This window comes from Haliotis rufescens, unplaced genomic scaffold (genome assembly GCF_023055435.1).
Source record: "Haliotis rufescens isolate VD_foot unplaced genomic scaffold, xgHalRufe1.0.p SCAF_14, whole genome shotgun sequence".
NCBI lineage: Eukaryota > Metazoa > Mollusca > Gastropoda > Lepetellida > Haliotidae > Haliotis > Haliotis rufescens.
In genome coordinates, this window is record NW_025963824.1 from 36,355,172 (window position 1) to 36,379,956 (window position 24,785).

The 24,785-nt window shown below is 41.2% G+C and overlaps 1 protein-coding gene across 4 annotated transcripts in view; it reads right to left on the minus strand.

Annotated features, from left to right (window-relative positions):
• Positions 1–420: 420 nt before the first annotated feature.
• The window catches only part of LOC124113184, a 40,608-nt gene continuing 16,243 nt past the window's right edge, over positions 421–24,785 (minus strand). For all 4 annotated transcript variants that reach the window (XM_046473454.2, XM_046473455.2, XM_048395377.1 and 1 more), the window contains 18 exons: positions 24,237–24,405; positions 23,006–23,133; positions 22,303–22,369; positions 21,420–21,616; positions 18,726–18,893; positions 16,240–16,495; positions 13,460–13,575; positions 12,586–12,685; positions 11,309–11,590; positions 9,177–9,261; positions 8,342–8,430; positions 6,976–7,088; positions 4,874–5,041; positions 4,135–4,285; positions 3,392–3,445; positions 2,474–2,632; positions 1,937–2,053; positions 421–1,231 (listed from right to left, as the gene is read on the minus strand). In XM_046473454.2, coding sequence (XP_046329410.2) covers positions 888–1,231; positions 1,937–2,053; positions 2,474–2,632; positions 3,392–3,445; positions 4,135–4,285; positions 4,874–5,041; positions 6,976–7,088; positions 8,342–8,430; positions 9,177–9,261; positions 11,309–11,590; positions 12,586–12,685; positions 13,460–13,575; positions 16,240–16,495; positions 18,726–18,893; positions 21,420–21,616; positions 22,303–22,369; positions 23,006–23,133; positions 24,237–24,405 — 2,763 coding nt within the window. In that variant the 3' untranslated portion in view covers positions 421–887. The remainder of the gene's footprint in view (positions 1,232–1,936; positions 2,054–2,473; positions 2,633–3,391; positions 3,446–4,134; positions 4,286–4,873; positions 5,042–6,975; positions 7,089–8,341; positions 8,431–9,176; positions 9,262–11,308; positions 11,591–12,585; positions 12,686–13,459; positions 13,576–16,239; positions 16,496–18,725; positions 18,894–21,419; positions 21,617–22,302; positions 22,370–23,005; positions 23,134–24,236; positions 24,406–24,785) is intronic.

A 24,785-nucleotide genomic window follows, 5' to 3' on the forward strand; every position in this document is an offset into this window, starting at 1 on the left:
GAATATAATGTTAAAAAACAAAGTCCATTGTAGATTGAAATTATATCATAATATTACATAACTGAGTTGAACAAGGACGTATTTTCAACAAAGAGAGCGTTACACTGAAAGTGCTTGAAAAAACGTCATATATATCCTTTGCAAAGCTTCGAAATAGATTAAAGCATTAAACATGACTTCAAGTCATGTGTGGACCGCCTCCGTGGTCTTGTGGTAGAGCGTCCGCCCGGAGAGCGGAAGGTCCAGGGTTCGATCCCGGGCCGCGTCATACAAAAAGACGTTAAAAGATTGTACTTGTTGTTACCCTGTCTGGCGCTCGGCATTAAGGGGCTAAAACAAGGACTGGTCGGCTCGGAGTCAGTATACTGTGTCTGAGTGGGGTATTCATGTTAAACTGCGGCATGGTATCTCAGTGAGCTAGCACTATAAATCGGCATCAGTCCGGACTAGTACAAGCAGCAACACACACACATACACGTGCATGCACGTCGCTATATAAGTGCAATAATCTTGGACGCGACGTTAAACTCAATTTCACCTCACACCTCAAGTCATGTGTATGGCAAACCACTTCTCCACGTTTTAAAGTTGTGAAAGTTGTAATTACCCAACAATTTTACAGAATGAAAGTCATATCTGTACGGAATGCAAATACAATATTTTGTCGAAGTTTGGTCCACCAGCTTCAATGATTTTGTCCTGACTAAATAACGCTTTTATGTAATACGTTTGATGAGGTGAATGATGCATGGGTATTCAACATGTGTCTACACAGAGACGTATAACAACTGTGACACTATGTAACGGAAATGTAAACATAAACAAAGTACAACACGCCACATGCTAATTAACTGGGGACAGAAAAGCAGTAAATCATCGAAGCTTAGCTACAAGAATGGTGGTGTTTTGAGCTCCCTCTCTTGTGAATGACTTATCAAGGGAGCTGTCTCAGAAATACTTCCAGAAGAACTGTTTCTTATCAGCTGTCTTCTCCGTGACTCGTGAATGTTTGCCTCATCATTCCTTATTGTTCTGATGGCCTCCACATCATCTTGGGTCTCATGATCATGACAGCATCGCTGGCCCTCGAAGGACCAGGATGTTTTCATCGGTGCGCCACACTTGAAGGGGGCCCTGGCCATGAAGTGGACGAGGGTTGAGAGACGGTGGGCCAGCATCGCCAGGAACTGGATCCCCAGCAGGGTGCCGAAGATAAGCAGCAAACTCAGAACTGGAAATCACATCAATATACAGCTGAAACAACATCAGAGGTGACACACGTTTACAAACAGTGAGTGAGTGATTGAGTATGGTGTTATGTCGCTTTGAGCAATAGTCCAGCAATATCACAGCAGGGGACGCCTGAAATGGGCTTCACATATCGTACCCACGTTGGGAATCGAAAGGTTTTCGGCGTAACGAGCGAACGCTTAAACCACTAGGCTACCCCACCGTCCCCGTTTACAAACAAACCCATTTGAGTAACAGAGAGCATGTGGAGTTTATGTGACTTTAAAGTACAGAAAAAATAAATGACATTGAATTGAAATTTTAAAAAAACACACAATATGATGAACTGCACAATATGATGACTACTGTATAAATTCCAGAAATGTCATGGATTCGAAATGAGGACCACAATATACAAATACTCATTCAGATCATAATCTAGGAATGACATAACATTCAACAGGTGAGTGCTGTTTGACACAAGCAGCTGCAGCCAAACTCGCCAGTTCAAGCCATATCATGGTGGCCAGTAAGTATTCGAACCATACAAACCAGAGGATGATAGCATGAGCAGCGATTAACGCCATCAAGGTACCATGCTACAATCTACCAAGTCACTGAGCCTGACAACTGGATCGATCAAGTCTTCTCTTACGACCTGAATATGTTGCTGTGGACCATTCATCAGACATTACGGGCTACGCACCTAATGGGCTTGTTCCCAGGACGGTGAGCTGGGGTAAAGTAATGATGAGAATGAGCCACATTAAGTTGCTGACAACCAGAATCATGAGCCACGTATTCCTCAGCTCGCCTAGTCTAGCTGTGGAGAGTAAATAAATAAATGAAAATAAAATATTTGACCTGACAGGCGGACTGGAACATGGCAGACGGAATGTTTACGTCATTGAAAAATTGATCACTTACATATTAGACCTTTTAGATTACAGACTTTGGACAAAGGATCTTTGAGCTATTTTACCAGTGAACTACATGGTGAATTATCCCTGTTGATCCCGACTGTTTTAATTATATGGCCAGTTCCCAGACTAATTGTGGAGGAATGTCTAAATGGACACAATTACCACACGTCTACAACTTTGGTAAAAAATCCCGGATTCCGCCAAACTATGTTTTATAATCGGGGGATCTTCTGTCGATAATGTCACTCGGCAATACACCAGCCAAAGTCTAGACACACCAGTGACGCATCGTGTCAGTATATGTAGTATTGGTACTGTACCGTTCAGCTCTGCCTCAATGCCGAAGGCCTTGCTATCAGGTTCCAGGCACTCGTCAATCAGCCGTTGCCAGAAATCATATTCGGCAATGTTTGAATTTCTGAGGAGTCGTGTTGGTGACCTGTCCACGAGAGCTTTCATCTCGGCCGCCTTCTTCTCAGCTGGTAGTATGAAGACGTACATCAATACTTCATCGAGTTCTTTATGTGCAACGTCTGAGTAGCGAGTGTTGCCGGTAAGGCAGAATATACTTAACCCTTTTGGTTGGTTGGTTAGTTGTTTTACGCCGCACTCAGCAATATTCAAGCTGTATGACGGCGGTCTGTAAATAATCGAGTCTGGACAAGACAATCCAGGAATTAATATCATGAGCATCGATCCACGCAATTCGGATCGATGACATGCATCAACCAAGTCAGCGAGCCTGACCACCCGATCCCGTTAGTCGCCTTTTACGACAAGCATAGTCGCCTTTTACGGCAAGCATGGCTTACTAAAGACCTATTCTACCCCTGAATCTTCAGGGGTCGAACCCTTTTGGAGAGCACCTGGTGTCATCACTGATTTAAACTGATCTATCGATATAATTTTAGTCACAACCTTAGGGGCAGATAATCCAGGACGATTATGCTCTGGAATTCACATTTTGAATATACCCTATACCTGACAAACACATGTCACTGCACCTGACATACCTATGTACACACTGCACGGCGAACGCTTTAACCACTAGGCTACCCGACCGCCCTTTATATTGGAGGAAACCCGAAGTGATGCATCCATTCGACATTTACCTGACTAACCCGCATGAATATAGCCACAGGAACGTTGTTCTTCACGTAGCCTAGAACTCTCTAAAAGTTCCAATCTTTATCAAGCAAGTGAGTGAGTGCAGGGAGGGACTGAGGAAGATGTGTTACCTTTAGTTGGTTGCCGCAGCTTCTGTATAGCGTAAATCAGCCGTTTGATGTGACCTGCAATAAAATACTGCCATAGGATTATTAACCTCGGCAGCATCCTGTGGCTAATATGGGTTAGGCTTTGTCCCCAGCAATCTATGTCGTGAGAAGCGAGGTGGTGGCTTGACAGCTGAGACTCGGTGGCTTGGGGAATAACGTATCAGATGTGCCTACAGTCATAGTCCCAGTCTCACCCACACAGCATAGGAGGAACCGTTTGGACTTTCGGAGTTTACTGATTATTTCCAGTGTAAGGACAGTAACTGATAAATGCAATTTATGTAATAAATAGTAACTGGAGAAAGCACAAGCTCCACGTGAGAGCCTATCACATAAAACAGCCATCATTCAATCGTGACCAGGGAGTTTTCCTCCGCAATACATGTGAATATAATATAATCCTTTAATCTAAATCCACTTTACAATCAAGCTAGCCACTCTCTGAGTTTATTGTATAAGTACAGTTTTGATCCCTTGTTTATTACGTCACATTTTTCCCAGCCTCCTATAACACCTGTCCTGTCCATTAGCTTCTCCTTCATTGTATACCAACTTCAATCTTGTCAGGACTGTCTTCACTTGGTATATACCCATTCATAACTGACTTCATTTATAAATCTTTTACATGATGTTAGAAAGAACACAAAGTTTCAGGACCTCATTTGTTCCATCCAATAATTAGTATAAAGCAGTCAGACCCTCACCGGTCATTGTGATCTTGAGTTTCTTCTCTATCTCCTTCCTCCTGAATGACTTCAGTAGACTGAGATCCTTGGTCTTCTTGATGTTGTTCCTCTTGAAGTTCTGCTCATACTCAGACAGGCCGATAGTCTCCAGCCATTCTATAACACTGCTCTGAAAGAAACATGTCGTTATTGTCACTTGGAAAACCAAGATGTTGATTTTCTCAAATGATCAATATTCCGGGTTAGAAAAGGTCTCGAACAATCTACATCGGGTGGTTTCACCGAAATAGTAAACGTCTGAGACCTGCATCACTTCGGGCTTTCCTCCCACATTAAGCTGACACGCCTCTATATAACTGGAATACTGTTAAATGCGGCGTTAAACCCAACTCACTCACTCATTCTGGACGGCTTTGATCGTTGCTCACCGACATCCCTGAAGCAAACGTTACACTTCTTGACCAAGTTCTCTTGTTTTGATTTGATAGTTGCTCACAATTATAGCCATCGCTGGTTTGTCTGAAGTTATTTCACAAACTCATCGAATTACCTCTGTGTAGGTTTCAAGTTGATTTGAATCCCGGTGCGCCATGGCTATGTTTCTATTGTTGTAATCGCCATACTCATGTTTGTGGGCTTCACCAAAGTGGTAAGCTTCTAAGTCTTCATGTGAGGCTTTCCTCCCACATCACGCTTACACCCTGTGATATAACTGACATAATACACAAAGTGGCGTTCACTCGCTCACTCATCTTACCGGTACTTTGTAGTCTATCTCAAAGGCAGGCAGTGACTCGATCATCTGCAGCAGGTTCTGGCGGGGCCCTTTGCCCTTGATGCCGATGTCGTCCAGCTCGCTCTCGGTCATGCCAGATATAAAGAGAGTAGTGTGAAACCCATGCTGCCTGAATAGTGAGCCGTGTTCCTTTTGAAGAACATAGAGACCACACTCAACTATTGTTTGTTGTTTGTGAAGCTTCCTCGAGATTCTCTCTCTTGACATTATGACAAAATTAACTTTGAAAACAAAGACACTGCTATTTCATAGTCATGGTCAAATTATGTCCACCTGGGGTACCCAAACCAATGATGTTGTATTACGGGCGTCCTCATTCAAGGATGCGGGATATCATGGGTAAAATGACACCCGTAATCTGTCAATGATGACTCTGTCAATGAAGTCACACTGTTCACACTTCTCATATCTTCGTTCTTTCCCGTTAACACCCAATAGAGATACATGTTAAAGTTTCTCTTTTTCCTGTCAACACTCAATAGAGATACATGTTAAAGTTTCTCCTCTTACCCCGTCAACACCCAATAGAGATACATGTTAAAGTTTCTCCTCTTACCCCGTCAACACCCAATAGAGATACATGTTGAAGTTTCTCTTTTTACCCCGTCAATACATGTTAAAGTATCTGATCTTACTGTTCGCCTTCTATGAAGATACGTGTGTTCTGTGGAGACACATGTTAAAGTATCTGATCTTACTGTTCGCCTTCTATGAAGATACGTGTGTTCTGTGGAGACACATGTTAAAGTACCTGATGTTACTGTTCGCCTTCTATGAAGATACGTGTGTTCTGTGGAGACACATGTTAAAGTATCTGATCTTACTGTTCGCCTTCTATGAAGATACGTGTGTTCTGTGGAGACACATGTTAAAGTATCTGATCTTACTGTTCGCCTTCTATGAAGATACGTGTGTTCTGTGGAGACACATGTTAAAGTATCTGATCTTACTGTTCGCCTTCTATGAATATACGTGCGTTCTGTGGAGACACATGTTAAAGTATCTGATCTTACTGTTCGCCTTCTATGACGATACGTGTGTTCTGTGGAGATACATGTTAAAGTATCTGATCTTACTGTTCGCCTTCTATGAAGATACGTGTGTTCTGTGGAGACACATGTTAAAGTATCTGATCTTACTGTTCGCCTTCTATGAAGATACGGGTGTTCTGTGGAGACACATGTTAAAGTATCTGATCTTACTGTTCGCCTTCTATGACGATACGTGTGTTCTGTGGAGACACATGTTAAAGTATCTGATCTTACTGTTCGCCTTCTATGACGATACGTGTGTTCTGTGGAGATACATGTTAAAGTATCTGATCTTACTGTTCGCCTTCTATGAAGATACGTGTGTTCTGTGGAGACACATGTTAAAGTATCTGATCTTACTGTTCGCCTTCTATGAAGATACGTGTGTTCTGTGGAGACACATGTTAAAGTATCTGATCTTACTGTTCGCCTTCTATGACGATACGTGTGTTCTGTGGAGATACATGTTAAAGTATCTGATCTTACTGTTCGCCTTCTATGAAGATACGTGTGTTCTGTGGAGACACATGTTAAAGTATCTGATCTTACTGTTCGCCTTCTATGAAGATACGTGTGTTCTGTGGAGACACATGTTAAAGTATCTGATCTTACTGTTCGCCTCCTATGAAGATACGTGTGTTCTGTGGAGACACATGTTAAAGTATCTGATCTTACTGTTCGCCTCCTATGAAGATACGTGTGTTCTGTGGAGACACATGTTAAAGTATCTGATCTTACTGTTCGCCTTCTATGAAGATACGGGTGTATCTGTGGAGACACATGTTAAAGTAGCTGATCTTACTGTTCGACTTCTATGAAGATACGTGGTTATCTGTGGAGACACATGTTAAAGTAGCTGATCTTACTGTTCGCCTTCTATGAAGATACGGGTGTATCTGTGGAGACACATGTTATACTATCTGATCTTACTGTTCGCCTTCTATGAAGATACATGGTTATCTGTGGAGACACATGTTAAAGTATCTGATCTTACTGTTCGCCTTCTATGAAGATACGTGTGTATGTTCTTACTCTGAGTTCCGGGGGAAGCCACTCCTCCACGGGGATAGGTATGTACACCTCATCGTCATCGTCATCGTCATCATCATCATCCACCGAACGCCGTTCGCTGCTAGAGCCAGGCTCTAAATGAAATATCAGGTTGAGGTTGAAAGATGATGTACGAACAATGTTTTTAAATCTGAGGTTGAAAGATTTGTTTGTTTGTTCTTTATGGCCGCACTCATCAATATTCCAGCTATATGAGGGCGGTCTGTAAGTGATTGAGTCTGGACCAGACACTACAGTGATTGATGTCATGAGCATCGATCCGCACCATTGGGATACATCAACCAAGTCAGCAGGCCTGACCACCCGATCCCGTTAGTCGCCTCTTACGACAAGCATAGCCGCTTAGGGCAAGCATGGGTTGCTGAAGACCTATTCTACCCCGGATCTTCACGGGCTTACCGTCAATGTTTGATAAAACTGGGAGCAAAAACTGTCAGGGATAACTTCCCAACAACCAAAATATGCCCGCCCCAGCAAATTACTAAATCGTTCAACTGAAAATGACACCTGGAAATATGATATATAGGGATATTGCATCGGACACATTTTTTGTCACCGATGCGTCAAAGTTGGAAATGTCCACCACGTGTCCAAGGTAACAGGTCATAAAAGCTTCACTTATATAAGGAATTGGATGGTGTTACCCTTATCAAACGTCCTCTGAGCAAGAGTTGTATGACGCTGTTTGAAATCTGAAAGAGCAAGATCGCTTGCACCTCAAAAGTGAAATGCTGCAGTTTTGCTCGATATTAAGAGAAAGTCTGCTATTTGAAAGTCCTCCCTTTTGTCATACAGTGTTTGTCACTCTAAAGCTTTATTGCATACATCTATATTTTAAACAAAGGATGAGTTTCACTGGGCTCTGGTTGTTATAGTTGAGGTGTGCCGATCAGTGGAAGGTAATTGTCTACTTGACAATTCTTGAACAATTATCTTCGATTTACCTGAAACTAAACTTCTTGGACAAATTCCCTTGTTTTGATTTTGTCAATCTGAACAGATATTCTGTTTTATATTAAAAGAAACACATCAGCAGAAAGCCGAGGATATATCCAAACATTTCACATTGATATGAACTATGAGGAAGTCCAGCATTCCACATATTGTTTTCTGAGGAAACTTCAGATGATATATTATCATTTTTGATTAATTGTCCTGAAAAGTTGCAGATAGAGATAAAACTAGATATCTGCGACAAATACCCTATAGATCACGGAATGACACGGTCAGTGAGGTGGGCTAAAATACATTGTTTTGAGGCTGCATATTGCACATGCTGAAATACGTGGTAAAGTTAGATGTTGAAGTACGTTGCTAAGTGACTTACTTAGATCCTCGCTTGACGCCCATTTCTCAAAAGGGGGCACTTCAATTACGAGGGACTTGTCAGCGGGGGTTGGCCGTTTCACACAGCAACTGCAGCAAAGTAACAGATGATTGAATTGGTATGAATACTTATTCAAGTTGATGCACTTCGGGGTGCCAGGGGGCGGTCGGATAGCCTAGTGGTTAAAGCGTTCGCTCGTCACGCCGAAGACCCGGGTTCTATTCCCGACCTACCCATTTCTGGTGCCCCCGCCGTGATATTGCTGGAATATAACTAAAGGCGGCGTACAACCACACTCACTCGGCGTAACAGAAACCAACCGATCGCGGCATTTTGTACGAATAAGACCCCAAGTTCCAATACAGGCTGTATGAAGGTTCCGTGGACTGGATCTTAGGCGTGACTGATTTGGTCTTGTTTGTTTAATCCCGACTCGGGCATTTACAGGACGCCGTGAAATAGTTTGACTCTTGCTGACTGTCGTTAAGACATCATGCATTGCGGTTCAGTCATTAGGTTTCCCATTTCAATAAATTAACATCAAGTATGAATTTCTAGATTTGTATGAAGGATATTGAAAAGATATTTCCGAAAACACAATATGATAGTCATAGCTATTCTAGGAGAAATAGGGGCGGTCGGGTAGCCCAGTGGTTAAAGCGTTCGCTCGTCACGCCGAAGACCCGGGTTCCAATCCCGACATGGGTACAATGTGTGAAGCCCATTTCTGGTGTCCCCCGCCGTGATATTGCTGGAAAATTGCTAAAGGCGGCGTAAAACCATATTCACTCACTCACTCTAGGAAAATATAAATGGTACAAATTAAATGCCTCACAAACATATGATCTCCATGATCTTCTGTAGCCGCTTGTATCCTGGTTTCCCCTGGTCTTCTCCATACGATTTCTTCTCCCGAGTACCTGGAGACGCGTTACCAAGTGTTAGTGAACAGCCTCGCCTACCTGTTGTTGTGTTTGTATAGGACACCAACATTCTGTGTCTGCAATGTTTTGTTTGTTTGTTTGTAGTTTGTTTAACGCCGCACTCGGCAATATTCCAGGTATACGGCGGTCAGTAAATATTCGAGTCTGGACAAGACAATCGAGTGATTGACATTATGAGCAATTCGGATCGATGACATGCATCAACCAAATCAGCTAGCCTGACCACCCGATCCCGTCAGTCGCCTCTTACGACAAGCATAGTCGCCTTTTACGGCAAGCATGGACTGCTGAAGACCTATCCTACCCCGGATCTTCACGGGTAAACTACATGGTTAAATAGTATGGAATTGGTGAAGTATGTCTTTCAAGTCTTTGTCATCTGAATATGTAGACATTCTCAAAGTAAACAAGAAGCGAGGGAGGGGCGTCTTTTCACATTTACAGGTTAATCATGTTTCCGTTGGCCGCTAAAGACCTATTCAACCCCGCACCTTCACGGATAGCACTTGGTTGTCTGTTAATGTTTATGTGCTAGGTTGAGTGTGCAAACGAACGCGCAGCCTTGACAGTCTTCAACGTAGACTTTCTGGTGTTAGCGAGGATAATAAGCAGGACTGATTGTGTTCAATGTTTTAATTGAATTGTAGATCTAAACTAAGGACATCACGAAAGTAGCCTATAAACAATGTGTGGCGCTGTATATTCTCAAAGATATTTTTCCCACGAATATACTTTACTCAAGTATATTTAAGACATCGAAAGTGTGCGCCCCGAAGTGGACGCCCCGAAGTTAATCTCCTCAGGGCTTGGAATACATAATCCGCCCTATATGTATGTTGTCACCCATTCTTTGACTTGTAATCCTCACTCATAATTGTACATGTACATGCTTTGAAAGTATACCAACCATCATTGATAAGACGTATTATCATCCGAAACTGGCTCCCACAGGAGATATCGCTTGGATGAGATCAAGCGATATCTACACTCTAGATATCGCTGCAATGAAATTACATCACAATGTTTTGCAGACCATTGTGATGTCACTGGTTACCATGACGCCACAATCAAATGACATCACTAATGGCTCTGCCACTGAAGCTGTTTTCAGTACTTTTTTACACTGAAGACACTGCTAATTAATGTCTACAAATTGAAAAAGTTGGAAGAATGATGTTGGATGATAAATAAATTCTCATCCTCGTGTCTATTGATATCAAATATATCAACACTCGTTGATAAAAGTGGCAAAAATCCTCGGCAAGCCTCGGAATTTTTTCACTTTTATCAACTCGTGTTGATATATTTGATATCAAAAGACACTCGGGTGAGATTCGCTATTTGTCAATTCTGCTGCTTAAGTCGTGATTTGATAACTCTGATTGACCAAAAAGAAATCATTTTCTGAATTTAAGGTATAACTGTTATTTAGCTCAACATTCTTGCTATATTACACGTCATCGAGGCACTATGATACACTTTCAGTGAGGTCGCCGAGTCTAACCCCCGGTCCCCATGGTAGTCCATTCTTAAGGCAATCTCCCCTCGACGCTGACACACAAAGAATCATGTGACTCAAAACTCTACTCATATCAACATTTGGGCTCAGGGGTGGGCCAGGGGCTATAAGGCTATAAGGTACAAGGCGCCGCTATTGATGCGTACCTTAAGTGTGAGAGAATGGTTGGTCGGCATCATATATTCGTGTTTCTACGTTTAGATCCTTGTTCTGGTTCCTTTCACCAACGTGGTTAAAATGTTCTCTAACACCCAGCCAGGGGGCGGTCTGGTAGCCTAGTGGTTAACGCGTTCGCTCGACACGCTGAAGACCCGGGTTCGATTCCCGACATGCGTACAATATGTGAAGCCCGCCGTGATATTGCTGGAATATTGCTAAAAGCGGCGTAAAATCAAACTCATTTACTCACCCTAACACCAAGCTTACACGCCGTGATGTAACCCAATTAATGCTCAAAGCGGCGTAAAATCGACCTCACTCACTGCCAGCATGTACAATGTATACCCCAGCTTCTGTCTGTGATGTTGCACACGCTGTAGATCATCAGTAACAGGTAGCCGGAGGGCAGACACGGAAGATAGCATATGCCGTATATGAGACATAACATCTCCTTCGGGTGAAGCAGAGCAGCCACGATGAACACAGACGCGATTGACGACAGGTAGATTGTCGTTGGTGACACGGACGTACTGCTTCCAAGAAAGGATTTCACTGAATGTGGGATACCCGATCCATTATCCGAAACAAAAAGGTTCTCCGTTGATACTTGAAATCCAGTTCCATCATCTGAAGAATAAAGTTAACCATCCTTGACAGTATCGCCAACGGAGCTGTGAATTTATAATGTTGTTATAATGTGTATACATTTTCTTTTATATTTTTTTAGAGTAATTTAGTAATGTATCGCTAGATTTTACAAACAAAACAGGAGCGCCTTCGTGATCAAGTGGTAGAGCGTCCGCCCGGAGAGCGGAATGTCTGGGGTTCGATCCCCGGCCGCGTCATACCAAAATACGTTAAAAGATGGTACTTGTTGTTACACTGTCTGGCGCTCGACATTAAGGGGCTAAAACAAGGACTGGTCGGCTCGGAGTCAGTATACTGTGGCTGAGTGGGGTATTCATGTTTAACAGTGGGCTAGCACTATAAATCGGCATCAGTCCGGACATGTACAAGCAGCCACGCACACATGCACGTCGCTATATAAGTGCAATAATCTTGGACGCGACGTTAAACCCCACCTCTTGAAGCACTGACGCTAGAAAACAAACATATATTCCAACCTCCCTATCCTTCAGGATATTAAATGGTTGGTGCCCTATGAAGATGGTGTACTAGTAGAGGTACATATCCAACGGCCATCTGCCAACGAAAAACCATTCGGATGATATTGTCTGTGAGTAACTTAAGAAGTAGTTATGACTAATTAACCAAGGACGTAGTCACCTCTTACGAGAAGCATAGTCGCTTTTTAGGGCAAGCAAAGGTTGCTGAAGACCTACTCCTTCCCGGATCTTCACGTGAACTGAAGATGATGATATGCAACAGTGAGCATGACTGTGATCCTCTAAGAGTGGCAGTAAAGAGGAATTGCAGGAATATAATATCCTTACAACACATTCTGGCATCTTAAAATTTTGATCTATGAATAACCATTATTCAGTTGAATGATTCACACAAGTTCTAGATTACCTTATACTGATACATTCTGCTGTGACGAGTGACCAAACGCTTCAACTTTCACCAGCCTGAAATCCCCTTGGTGAAACTTGGAAACCTACCCGACTTTAGTTGGTTAAAGTTGTCCGCTATCTGAATGGTCGCCCCCACGACCAGTGCCGTCATCACCATGGCATATATGACTGTCAGCAGCTTCGCAGTCTACAAAACAACAATGACACATTTCGGTGAGGTGAGGTGAGGTGAGGTGAGGTGAGGTGAGGTGAAATGGGGTTAAACGTCGCGTCCAAGATTATTGCACTTATATAGCGACGTACATGCGTGTGTGTGTGTGTGTGTGTGGCTGCTTGTACTAGTCCGGACTGATGCCGATTTATAGTGCTAGCCAACTGAGATACGATGCCGCAGTTTAACATGAATACTCCACTCAGACAAAGTATACTGACTCCGAGCCGACCAGTCCTTGTTTTACCCCCTTAATGCCGAGCTCAATGGCAGGGTAACAACAATTACCATCTTTTGACATCTTTTGGCATAACGCGGCCGGGGATCGAACCCCGGACATTTCGCTCTCCGGGTAGAAGCTCTACCACTAGACTACAGAGGCAGTCGACACATTTTGGGAATTGTATCGCCCAATGTTGTTTTCTTTATCTTCCCTATAACGTATCGTGTCTATGACATTACGCTATTAGTGTTCTAGTCATCATTAATGTACCGACGACCTCCGTGGTCATGCTCATGCTCATGTAAATCACTGGATTGTCTGGTCCAGACTCCATTATTAAGTCTTGAAAAAAATAAATCATATCCCATTCGACCTCAACTCATTAATGTACAGTCACACCCGTGACTTGTACATGCCGACACAGTGTAGTGATTGGTTAGTCAATAAACAATGGGCTGACGTGAGACAGGCTGTTATTTCCCCATGACGCATTTGCTCATGAGAATGTGGAAATTATGACTAGGTACCAGAATCTGCGTCTTGTCTGATGTGTAAAGACAGATGAAGATGAAGCTGGCACAGAGACTGAGCTGCAGGTACCCCGACACCCAAGTGCCCACGCCACAGGCGAACCACAAACCACCTTTATAATAAAACAAGATAATCATCTTTAAAACAGAACACGATAATCACCTTTTTAATGAAACAAGATAATCACCTTTAAAATAGAACACGATAATCACCTTTATAATGAAACAATATAATCGCCTTTATAATAAAACAAGATAATCATCTTTAAAATAGAACACGATAATCACCTTTTTAATGAAACAAGATAATCACCTTTAAAATAGAACACGATAGTCACCTTTATAATGAAACAAGATCATCACCTTTATAATAAAACAAGATAATCATCTTTAAAATAGAACACGATAATCACATTTTTAATGACACAAGATAATCACCTTTAAAATAGAACACGATAATCACCTTTATAATGAAACAATATAATCACCTTTATAATAAAACAAGATAATCATCTTTAAAATAGAACACGATAATCACCTTTTTAATGAAACAAGATAATCACCTTTAAAATAGAACACGATAATCACCTTTATAATGAAACAAGATAATCACCTTTATAATAAAACAAGATAATCATCTTTAAAATAGAACACGATAATCACCTTTTTAATGAAACAAGATAATCACCTTTAAAATAGAACACGATAGTCACCTTTATAATGAAACAAGATAATCACCTTTATAATAAAACACGATAATCATCTTTAAAATAGAACACGATAATCACCTTTTTAATGAAACAAGATAATCACCTTTAAAATAGAACACGATAATCACCTTTATAATGAAACAAGATAATCACCTTTATAATAAAACAAGATAATCATCTTAAAAATAGAACACGATAATCACCTTTTTAATGAAACAAGATAATCACCTTTAAAATAGAACACGATAATCACCTTTATAATGAAACAAGATAATCACCTTTATAATGAAACAAGATAATCATCTTTAAAATAGAACACGATAATCACCTTTTTAATGAAACAAGATAATCACCTTTAAAATAGAACACGATAATCACCTTTATAATGAAACAATATAATCGCCTTTATAATAAAACAAGATAATCATCTTTAAAATAGAACACGATAATCACCTTTTTAATGAAACAAGATAATCACCTTTAAAATAGAACACGATAATCACCTTTATAATGAAACAATATAATCGCCTTTATAATAAAACAAGATAATCATCTTTAAAATAGAACACGATAATCACCTTTTTAATGAAACAAGATAATCACCTTTAAAATAGAACACGATAATCACCTTTATAATGAAACAATATAATCGCCTTTATAATAAAACAAGATAATCATCTTTAAAATAGAACACGATAATCACCTTTTTAATGAAACAAGATAATCACCTTTAAAATAGAACACGATAGTCACCTTTATAATGAAACAAGATCATCACCTTTATAATAAAACCAAATAATCATCTTTAAAATAGAACACGATAATCACATTTTTAATGACACAAGATAATCACCTTTAAAATAGAACACGATAATCACCTTTATAATGAAACAAGATAATCACCTTTATAATAAAACAAGATAATCATCTTTAAAATAGAACACGATAATCACCTTTTTAATGAAACAAGATAATCACCTTTAAAATAGAACACGATAATCACCTTTATAATGAAACAAGATAATCACCTTTATAATAAAACAAGATAATCATCTTTAAAATAGAACACGATAATCACCTTTTTAATGAAACAAGATAATCACCTTTAAAATAGAACACGATAATCACCTTTATAATGAAACAAGATAATCACCTTTAAAATAGAACACGATAATCACCTTTATAATAAAACAAGATAACCATATTTATAACAAAACCGGATAATTATCTTTATAACACAACAGGAAAATCACATTTATAATAAAACAAGATCAACACCTTTATAAACAAGATAGTCACCTCAATAATACAACAAGATACACACCTTGTAATAAAAACAAGATAACTACCTTATAATCAAACACGATTATCGCCTTTATAATAAAACATGATAATAACCTTTAAAATAAAAAAAGTTTAATCACCACAAGTGAACAAAACAATCTACGTCATAATAAAGCAGAACAATCTTTAGAATAAAACACGATAATCATCTCTATAACAAAACAGGTAATTACCTATAAAAGAACACGGAATGTTTCCTTTTTAGTGATTTGTGTTTTTTTGCAATATGTATACTGTGTATTTAAACCCAAACGCAAGTGATATTAGCAATAGTTTTTTGTGGTAAAAATCTGTTTAAATCACTCTAACTTTAAGGATTATTTCTAATATACTTCTCACCTGCAATTCACGTTAAACAGTCTTGTCATTAAAACCACATTATTGTGACAATAATTTCATATTTATGTGAATCGGAGAGAAAGATAAAGGTCTAATTCCATAAATTATTATGTGTTCCAGTCTGCACCATGTGCACTAGACTAACATTTAGTCTCTGAAATCTTATATTACACAATATCCTTCTTGACTCTAAAAATAAAAATAAAATTCCCTATGCTGATTTGGAATAGAGCTAGCTTGAGCTGGCTAGACTTGCTTTTGTATGCATTTCTAGATTATGTTTTTTTCATAAAATAAATATATTCCACGGTCATGGTGCAGGACTACATGTGCACACACATGTATGAATGCCTCAGAAAGGAGGCATTGATAAACATGTGTTACCTGAAACAATCAAGATGACCGTGCTCGGACCAATCAGAGTGGAGAAGAGCAGCGCCCCCTGGTAGACAATGTACAGCAGGGACACTCGGTAGTTGAACAGTCGGATGATCTGCCACTGTTTGATCAGCAGCATGAGGTTGCCAATACTTGAGGCGATCCAACGTCGCCTCTGTTTGTAGAACTCCTCAAACTCACTGGGGCAGTGTGTGGAGTTCTCAGCGGCTGCGCAGTACTCAATTCTCCAACCGCTCTGAACCTGAAAGATTATGTTTGGGAATATGCACAATTAGATAACTATTACATGAAGTAAATAAATCAGTGGCGGTTCCAGTGGTTGTTTTGGGTGTGGGCCAGGGTTTTGAATGACTCATGTTTCTGCGCCATAGACACAACTTTTCAAATAAATCAAAAATAAATATGACACTGAAAAATTGATTCTCTCATTTATTGTCAAATGCCCCACTCCCAACCTCGACAACCCACACTCCCATAAAACAGACACGACATCATGTATCATTCCATATTAAAGTAGCCAATAGAAACACGTGAACGCCTATGTGGCAATGGTCACCACACAAATCACTGTACAGGGTTGTGTCCCTTAGATTTCAGAAACCAAGATGTTCATTGAAGTTATTGACATTTGCCTCTACAAAACCCATGTTCAATGAATTTACAAAAATACAGAAATATCCCATGACTTGCTTGATATCCTCAAAGAAGTGTATTGTGATTGCACCTAAAATCTTTTGCTTCCTTCATTCAGAAAAAACCGTCCCTTACTGCATATCCTGCACTTGGTCCTACATTCAACACAACGCTCTGCTCACCATCAGTGTACACAGCCAGCGATCCTCTCCCATGTCCTGCACTTGGTCCTACATTCAACACAACGCACTCCTCACCATGCGTGTACACAGCCAGCGATCCTCCCCCATGTCCTGCACTTGGTCCTACATTCAACACAACGCACTCCTCACCATGGGTGTACACAGCCAGCGATCCTCTCCCATATCCTGCACTTGGTCCTACATTCAACACAACGCACTCCTCACCATGGGTGTACACAGCCAGCGATCCTCTCCCATATCCTACACTTGGTCCTACATTCAACACAACGCACTCCTCACCATCAGTGTACACAGCCAGCGATCCTCTCCCATGTCCTGCACTTGGTCCTACATTCAACACAACGCTCTGCTCACCATCAGTGTACACAGCCAGCGATCCTCTCCCATGTCCTACACTTGGTCCTACATTCAACACAACGCTCTGCTCACCATCAGTGTACACAGCCAGCGATCCTCTCCCATATCCTGCACTTGGTCCTACATTCAACACAACGCACTCCTCACCATTGGTGTTCACAGCCAGCGATCCTCTCCCATATCCTACACTTGGTCCTACATTCAACACAACGCTCTGCTCACCATCAGTGTACACAGCCAGCGATCCTCCCCCATGTCCTGCACTTGGTCCTACATTCAACACAACGCACTGCACACCGTGAGTGTACACAGCCAGCGATCCTCTCCCATGTCATGCACTTGGTCCTACATTCAATACAACGCACTACTCACCATGCGTGTACACAGCCAGCGATCCTCTCCCATGTCATACACTTGGTCCTACATTCAATACAACGCACTACTCACCATGCGTGTACACAGCCAGCGATCCTCTCCCATGTCCTGCACTTGGTCCTACATTCAACACAACGCACTACTCACCATGCGTGTACACAGCCAGCGATCCTCTCCCATGTCCTGCACTTGGTCCTACATTCAACACAACGCACTACTCACCATGCGTGTACACAGCCAGCGATCCTCTCCCATGTCATGCACTTGGTCCTACATTCAATACAACGCACTACTCACCATGCGTGTACACAGCCAGCGATCCTCTCCCATGTCATGCACTTGGTCCTACATTCAACACAACGCACTACTCACCATGCGTGTACACAGCCAGCGATCCTCTCCCATGTCATGCACTTGGTCCTACATTCAATACAACGCACTGCTCACCGTGAGTGTACACAGCCAGCGATCCTCTCCCATGTCCTGCACTTGGTCCTACATTCAATACAACGCACTACTCACCATGCGTGTACACAGCCAGCGATCCTCTCCCATGTCCTGCACTTGGTCCTACATTCAACACAACGAACTACTCACCATGCGTGTACACAGCCAGCGATCCTCTCCCATGTCATGCACTTGGTCCTACATTCAACACAACGCACAGCTTACCATGAGTGTACACAGCCAGCGATCCTCTCCCATATCCTGCACTTGGTCCTACATTCAACACAGCGCACTGCTCACCATGCGTGTACACAGCCAGCGATCCTCTCCCATATCCTGCACTTGGTCCTACATTCAACACAACGCACAGTGACTGCTCACCATCAGTGTACACAGCCAGCGATCCTCTCCCATATCCTACACTTGGTCCTACATTCAACACAGCGCACTGCTCACCATCAGTGTACACAGCCAGCGATCCTCTCCCATATCCTTTGTCAGGAAGTCAAACGCATGTTCCACATTGGTGGAGTATACTGTGAGGATCTCCTTGAGGGCGACACAGCGATACACACTGAAACACCCTGGAGCACAGAGCACCGACCCCAGAACATGTTCTGCTGCCTGGAAATACACGGAGATCAATGAATGCAGTGTCTGGGTTGCCCTCGTGTCTACCTAAACATTACAATTCATTGATGTGATTCTTGAAAAGAAAATTATCTGTTCTTGAAATTGCCGGAAAATACATAATTTCTTCAACTATTACGAACTCAAATTTTAATAAAATATCATTTTGTGGGTAGGAACAAAATATTTTGCCTCACTTTCAAAGAAAGAGAGAGAGAGAGAGAGATTCTTTATTTCCTCCAGAAGTTAATCCGAAGATTATACATAATTAATCAAACGTATTCACACAAACTCACATTACCTGTACATATATACAATAAAAGACAGTAGCACCAGTGTCATGCCATTCACACAGTACAAAAGGTTAGATCAGATGACATAATCAAGGTAAGGCTTTAGTGTAAGTACATAAGCAGGAAATATCAGTATAACAGATTCCCATGTAACTATATCAATACATTGTGAGAAGTGAGTATCAGCACCAAAGAAAAATGACAACATATCTTCTTCATCTTGTGATTCCAACTGGACATAGGTTTCAACATCAAGCAGATCAATAAAGGTTGAAAACAGTTCATTTCTTTCCTGCAGGAGAGCTTCACAATGTAATATGATGTGATTATCATAATCAAAGGCATGCTTGTTACACAATAAACAGTCCCTGGAAGTTTTGTTACGTGATGAAACTCTAACACAAAATGTTAAACTTGACCTCTGTTCTGGGTACAGATATGCTAGTTGCCATAATATACGGTGAGTAAGCTTTGTGTGTATTAGCATGAAGCGTGAAAGACCTGTATTGACAGAAACTTTTCTGCGCCACATATTTTCTTCATATTCATGAATGGTTTTATTAACCATCTTATTAACCATTAATTTTCTGTTCTTGAAAATGCTGGAAAATACATAAATTCTTCAACTATTACCAACACAAATTTTAATAAAATATTATTTTGTGGGTAGGAACAAAATATTTTGCCTCACTTTCAAAGAAAGTATTTATATAAATAAAAAAATCCCCGTGCTAATATTGAATTTCGATACTTTTCAATTCACAATACATATGAACTAAACTTAAATGAATCCACTTCAATAAACTTATTATTAGTTTGAGCAAGCCTAAAAAATCCAAATTCTCATCATCAAAACAGTTTCAGAGAAAAGTTGTTTTGTGATGACAGGCTAGATAAAATAACATCAAAAATTAACTAGGGGCCCTGGTGAACCAGTAGTCTACGACGCTAGATATGTATGATTTGGTTTCTGATTCAGGTTTAGGGTTTGTCAGCACCATGAAAAAGGTAAAGGTCTGCATAGTTTTCGGGAATTCACCCCACATCAAGCAAACACGCCCTGGTGTGAATGAATACTCATCATAGCGGTGTTAAAACGAACTCGCATACCGACAATCCAACCTACACAATTCATGAGCCAACCCGAACTTACTGAAATTAAACAGGCCTTCTTCAGGTTGAAAACAGGATCAGTTCGTCACAAAGAGTTGCTTCCAAATAAGCCATATATTATGCATGGATATCAATCTTAATTATAGCGGCTGTGCTATTTGTGTTTTACAGAAATGTAGGAAAAAGCAATTATTTTCACAAACAGAAAGAATAAGAACATTTGTTTTCAATCATCGTGAGCTGCATATGTTACACTCTGGAACAGACAAATCAGCGTCTGATATGCGAACAAAGACTCATGCATGACTATTCGATGACGCACAAGTCACAGAACCTAACATTTGTTTGTTTGTTTGTTGTTAAACGCCGCACCAGAACATAACAACAGAATAGATCTTCAGCAACCCATTCTTGCCGTAAAAGGTTGTCGTAAGAGGCGACTTACGGGATCGGGTGGTCAGGCTCGCTGACTTGGCTGATGCATGTCATCGTATCCCAATTGCGTTGATCGGTGATCATGATGTCATTCACTGGATTGGCATCTTCCCGAGGCAAGTGAGTTAACCGACTATAAAGTCCAGTTTCCACCCTTACCGAACTAGGCTGGTATTATGGAGTTAGATTTTGGCTGGACTAACGAGTCTATGCATAGTCCAATCAAAATCGCGCACCGAAATCGAAATCCGGTTCGTAAAGTGTCATGCAGATTTCGGTAGACTGCAGGAGTTGCAAAGCATGTGCACCGCTAGCTCGTTGTCAACAGATATTTTCTAAATCTTTTCATGTTTTTAATCAAGGTGCTCACGTGATTTGATGCACTTCGCGATGTAAGACTCGTTTTATCACAATATAGATCTTGATTATCGATCAGATCGTCTTGACTGGGCGTCACCGTTTTGTTTGAAACAAATGCAAGTGCTGGAAACTTGACTTTTAAAGTCAGTTAACTCACTTGCCTTGGGAAGATGCTGGATTGGCTGGTCTAGACTCGATTATTTACAGACAGCTGTCATATAGCTGGAATATTGCGGCGTTAAACAACAAACAAACAAACATGCGGATACGATAAATGTCGGGTTGGATTGTATTGCAATGAGATCTAGAAAACACAAACCTTTTGGAACCAGTGTCGTATAGCGTACTCGAACACTTGATACCATACAAGTGGGCCACTTCCGATAGGGTGGGTGCGTGCGCATACTGCGCCAACTGAGCGGTCACGTGTCATGAGGTCAAGGAGGGCTTCAACCGAGTCTGGAGTAAATTTGACGTCGGCATCGGTGGTCAGGATGTAGCAGTCCTCATCATTCGCTGATGATATAACGGGGATGAGAGCGTCCTTATATTCTTTGGAACATGAACTAAGATTATATTTTGAAAGAGTATCAATTCATAAACTGTTAATTTCTTGTAGATAATATAGAATAGGTCTTCAGCAACCCATGCTTGCCGTAAGAGGTGACTATGCTTGTCGTAAGAGGCGAACGACGGGATCGGGTGGTCACTGACTTGGTAGATGCATGTCATCGTATCCCAATTGTGGGGATCGATGCTAATGATGTTAATCACTGGATTATCTGGTCCAGACTCGATAATTTACAGACCCCCGTCATATAGCTTGAATATTGCTGAGTGCGGCGTTAAACAACAAACAAACTAATGAATAATATATCATGGGACACTATAACGCAGAGGTCCTACAATAACATCAGAAGAGGCAGACCGTCTGACAGAACATGATATATCACCAGCAGACCTAAGTGACACAGTTAGGAGATAAACGAGCTGTGTTTTCAATGTAGAGCTAGGTCACCTGTAGATTTAACCGCGCAAAATTGAATATGGAACCGAACGCGCAGTATGTTTTTAAAAATATTTATCTGGCTGCAGCCGAATAAATCTCCAGTCTCGATACAAAATCTCATCCCCAAGAATATCCAGTGGTCGGTCCCTAAACAGTGAAGTAATCTGACATAGTGATAGCTACATGTACTTACACGTCATCAGGAAGTCGACCACGTAGGACATGTACATGATTTGGCTCCATCGTTTCTTATTTCGAACCTGCAACCACACCGTGGGACATATTCACAATATGTTGATCTGAGATATTTGATCTGACAAAAGATATCAAAAACACCATACAGGTTGACGCACACATTTGATATTTGCAAGTCTCTTCAAATATATAAAAAAAGTGTAAGTCAGTCATCAAAAACAACAATCTCACCAAAGTGGAGAAAACAATAGAGATGTATCTTCCTTTGAATATTAAGAATTCCAATAATTAAACTTTAAAACAGTTATGTTGCGTAAACATATCGAAAATATGATTGGACAAGCAATACCACTTTACATATTTCTACCACAAAACTGCTCAATGATTAATACCATCCTTTTCACTGGAGTTATCTTCATGATTGTTATTATCCTTGATCATCCCGAGGATAATAGTTGACAAATCACACGGTTAAATGGCATTAATAAACAACAGGAATTGTTCCCATCACTCTTGCACGTGTATTTGTAGAAACCTGCTCCGCGGAGAAACCCCGTAACATTTCAAAATAATATTGTTCGTATAAACTAAAGACAGTTTCCTGTTCTCAGTGATTTTTATTGTTTACCCACAACGGCATTATAAATGCACTCTCCTTTTTTCATTTAATGGCAATATATATGCGATGTAACGTGATTTACTTTACGTCCGTCCTTCAGATGTATGTTGAACGTCATTGGTCTGACTTTGGAAGAAGGCTGCGGCAGGTTCCAACTCAACTTCATTCCGTATGGTGTCTCCACCTTCGTGCAGTTGTCTGTCATAATACCTGGAGGGGAGGAGGCGTGAGGTTAGACATTAATTTGTTGTGAGTGAGTGAGTGCGTATAGTTTTACGCCGTTATTAGCAATATTCCAGTAATATCACGGCGGGGGACACCAGAAATGGGCTTCACGCATTGTACCCATGTCGGGAATCGAACCCGGGTCTTCGGCGTGACGAGCGAACGCTTTAACCACTAGGCTACCCGACCGCCCTTAATTTGTTGTGAATTGTATAACATCATTCTCTCAGCAAGGGACTCCAATTCGTCAGTGCTGAAAGGGCCCCTGGAGCCTTAGATTTTGTCTTCGCCGACGTGTGGGATAGTAATAGCGCTCAGACGACTACCAGGGCCCAATCGTACTCGTATGTGTTCGACAATTGCCGGTGCCACCTCTCTTCCCCACGCATAGCCTCTCCCTCCCAAGGCTTTGATACTGAAGGAATATTGCTCAAATATGGCGTAAAATAGTAAAGTATGGTAGTTACGTTAGTATGAAGCGATTAAAAATTTGCTAAGTGCAAGTTCAGTACAGTTGTACTGGTTACATGTCCTCTGAAAAGCGTTCAATCGTATCGTTCTGTGAAGATTCTGGGTTGGACTTGGTCATCAGCAATCTATAATTGTCGTAAGTGGCGACTAACGAGATAGTGTGGTCAACCTTGCTGACTTGGTTGATGCATGTAATTGTATCCCAGTTGCATAGATCGATGTTCATGATGTCAATCACTGGATTGTCTGGTTGGGATGCGCCGTCATACACCTAGAATATTGCTGAGTGCGGCGTTAAACAACAAACAAACAAACTTTCAATGTTATCACGGCGTGTCAGCTTCCTGGGGTATAAAGGCCCGAGCTGACATAAATATACAATGAGAGCGATCCGGGATTCTAACCCACAGTTAGAGGTTTGTTGGAAAGCCTAACGCAAGCAACTCGAATTCCGGCGCCAAAAACGACTTTGCCACTCCTGTTCCACAATAAAGGCAGATCGTAGGTGGATCCCCCCTCACAGCAGAGGGAACCTCCAGCAGGTAAATACGTGCCTAGAGTTGTTTTTTTTTTTTTTTTTTAATAAAAAAACCCCCCAAAAAACAAAAAAAACGTGCCTAGAGTTTCCTCGATCAGAGTCAGAAGTTGTAGCGGAAATTCCGAGATGGTTTTCTTCTGTATTCCACTGTCAAAGAGGACGTGGGACTCAAAGAACTTGTCATCATCAGCACGTGCCAAATTGATTTGATTGATGGACTGGAGAAGTTGTCGCATCTCCACTTCATTCTGGTGATACAAAAGCGAACATTACTACAAGATAACAAAAGAGGCAGGTATTATCTCATACCTGCACGAACATCTCTTACAGGGGAAAATAGAATGGTTATTCACTTATATGTGTTGGTCAGCCTTGACTTTCTAAACACAAAACGCCAGTCTTAGATACTGATCAGTCTCGCATTAATGCCAAAACAGATTCCATAGGGAAGAAAAGATAAATCTGTACGCAACTTACATGAATAGATCACTGAAATAATACCTAGTATCCAGACCCGTGAAGATCCGGGTTAGAATAGATCTTCAGCAACCCATGCTTGCCATAAAAGGCGACTATGCTTGTCGTAAAAGGCGACTAACGGGATCGGGTGGCCAGGCTCGCTGACTTG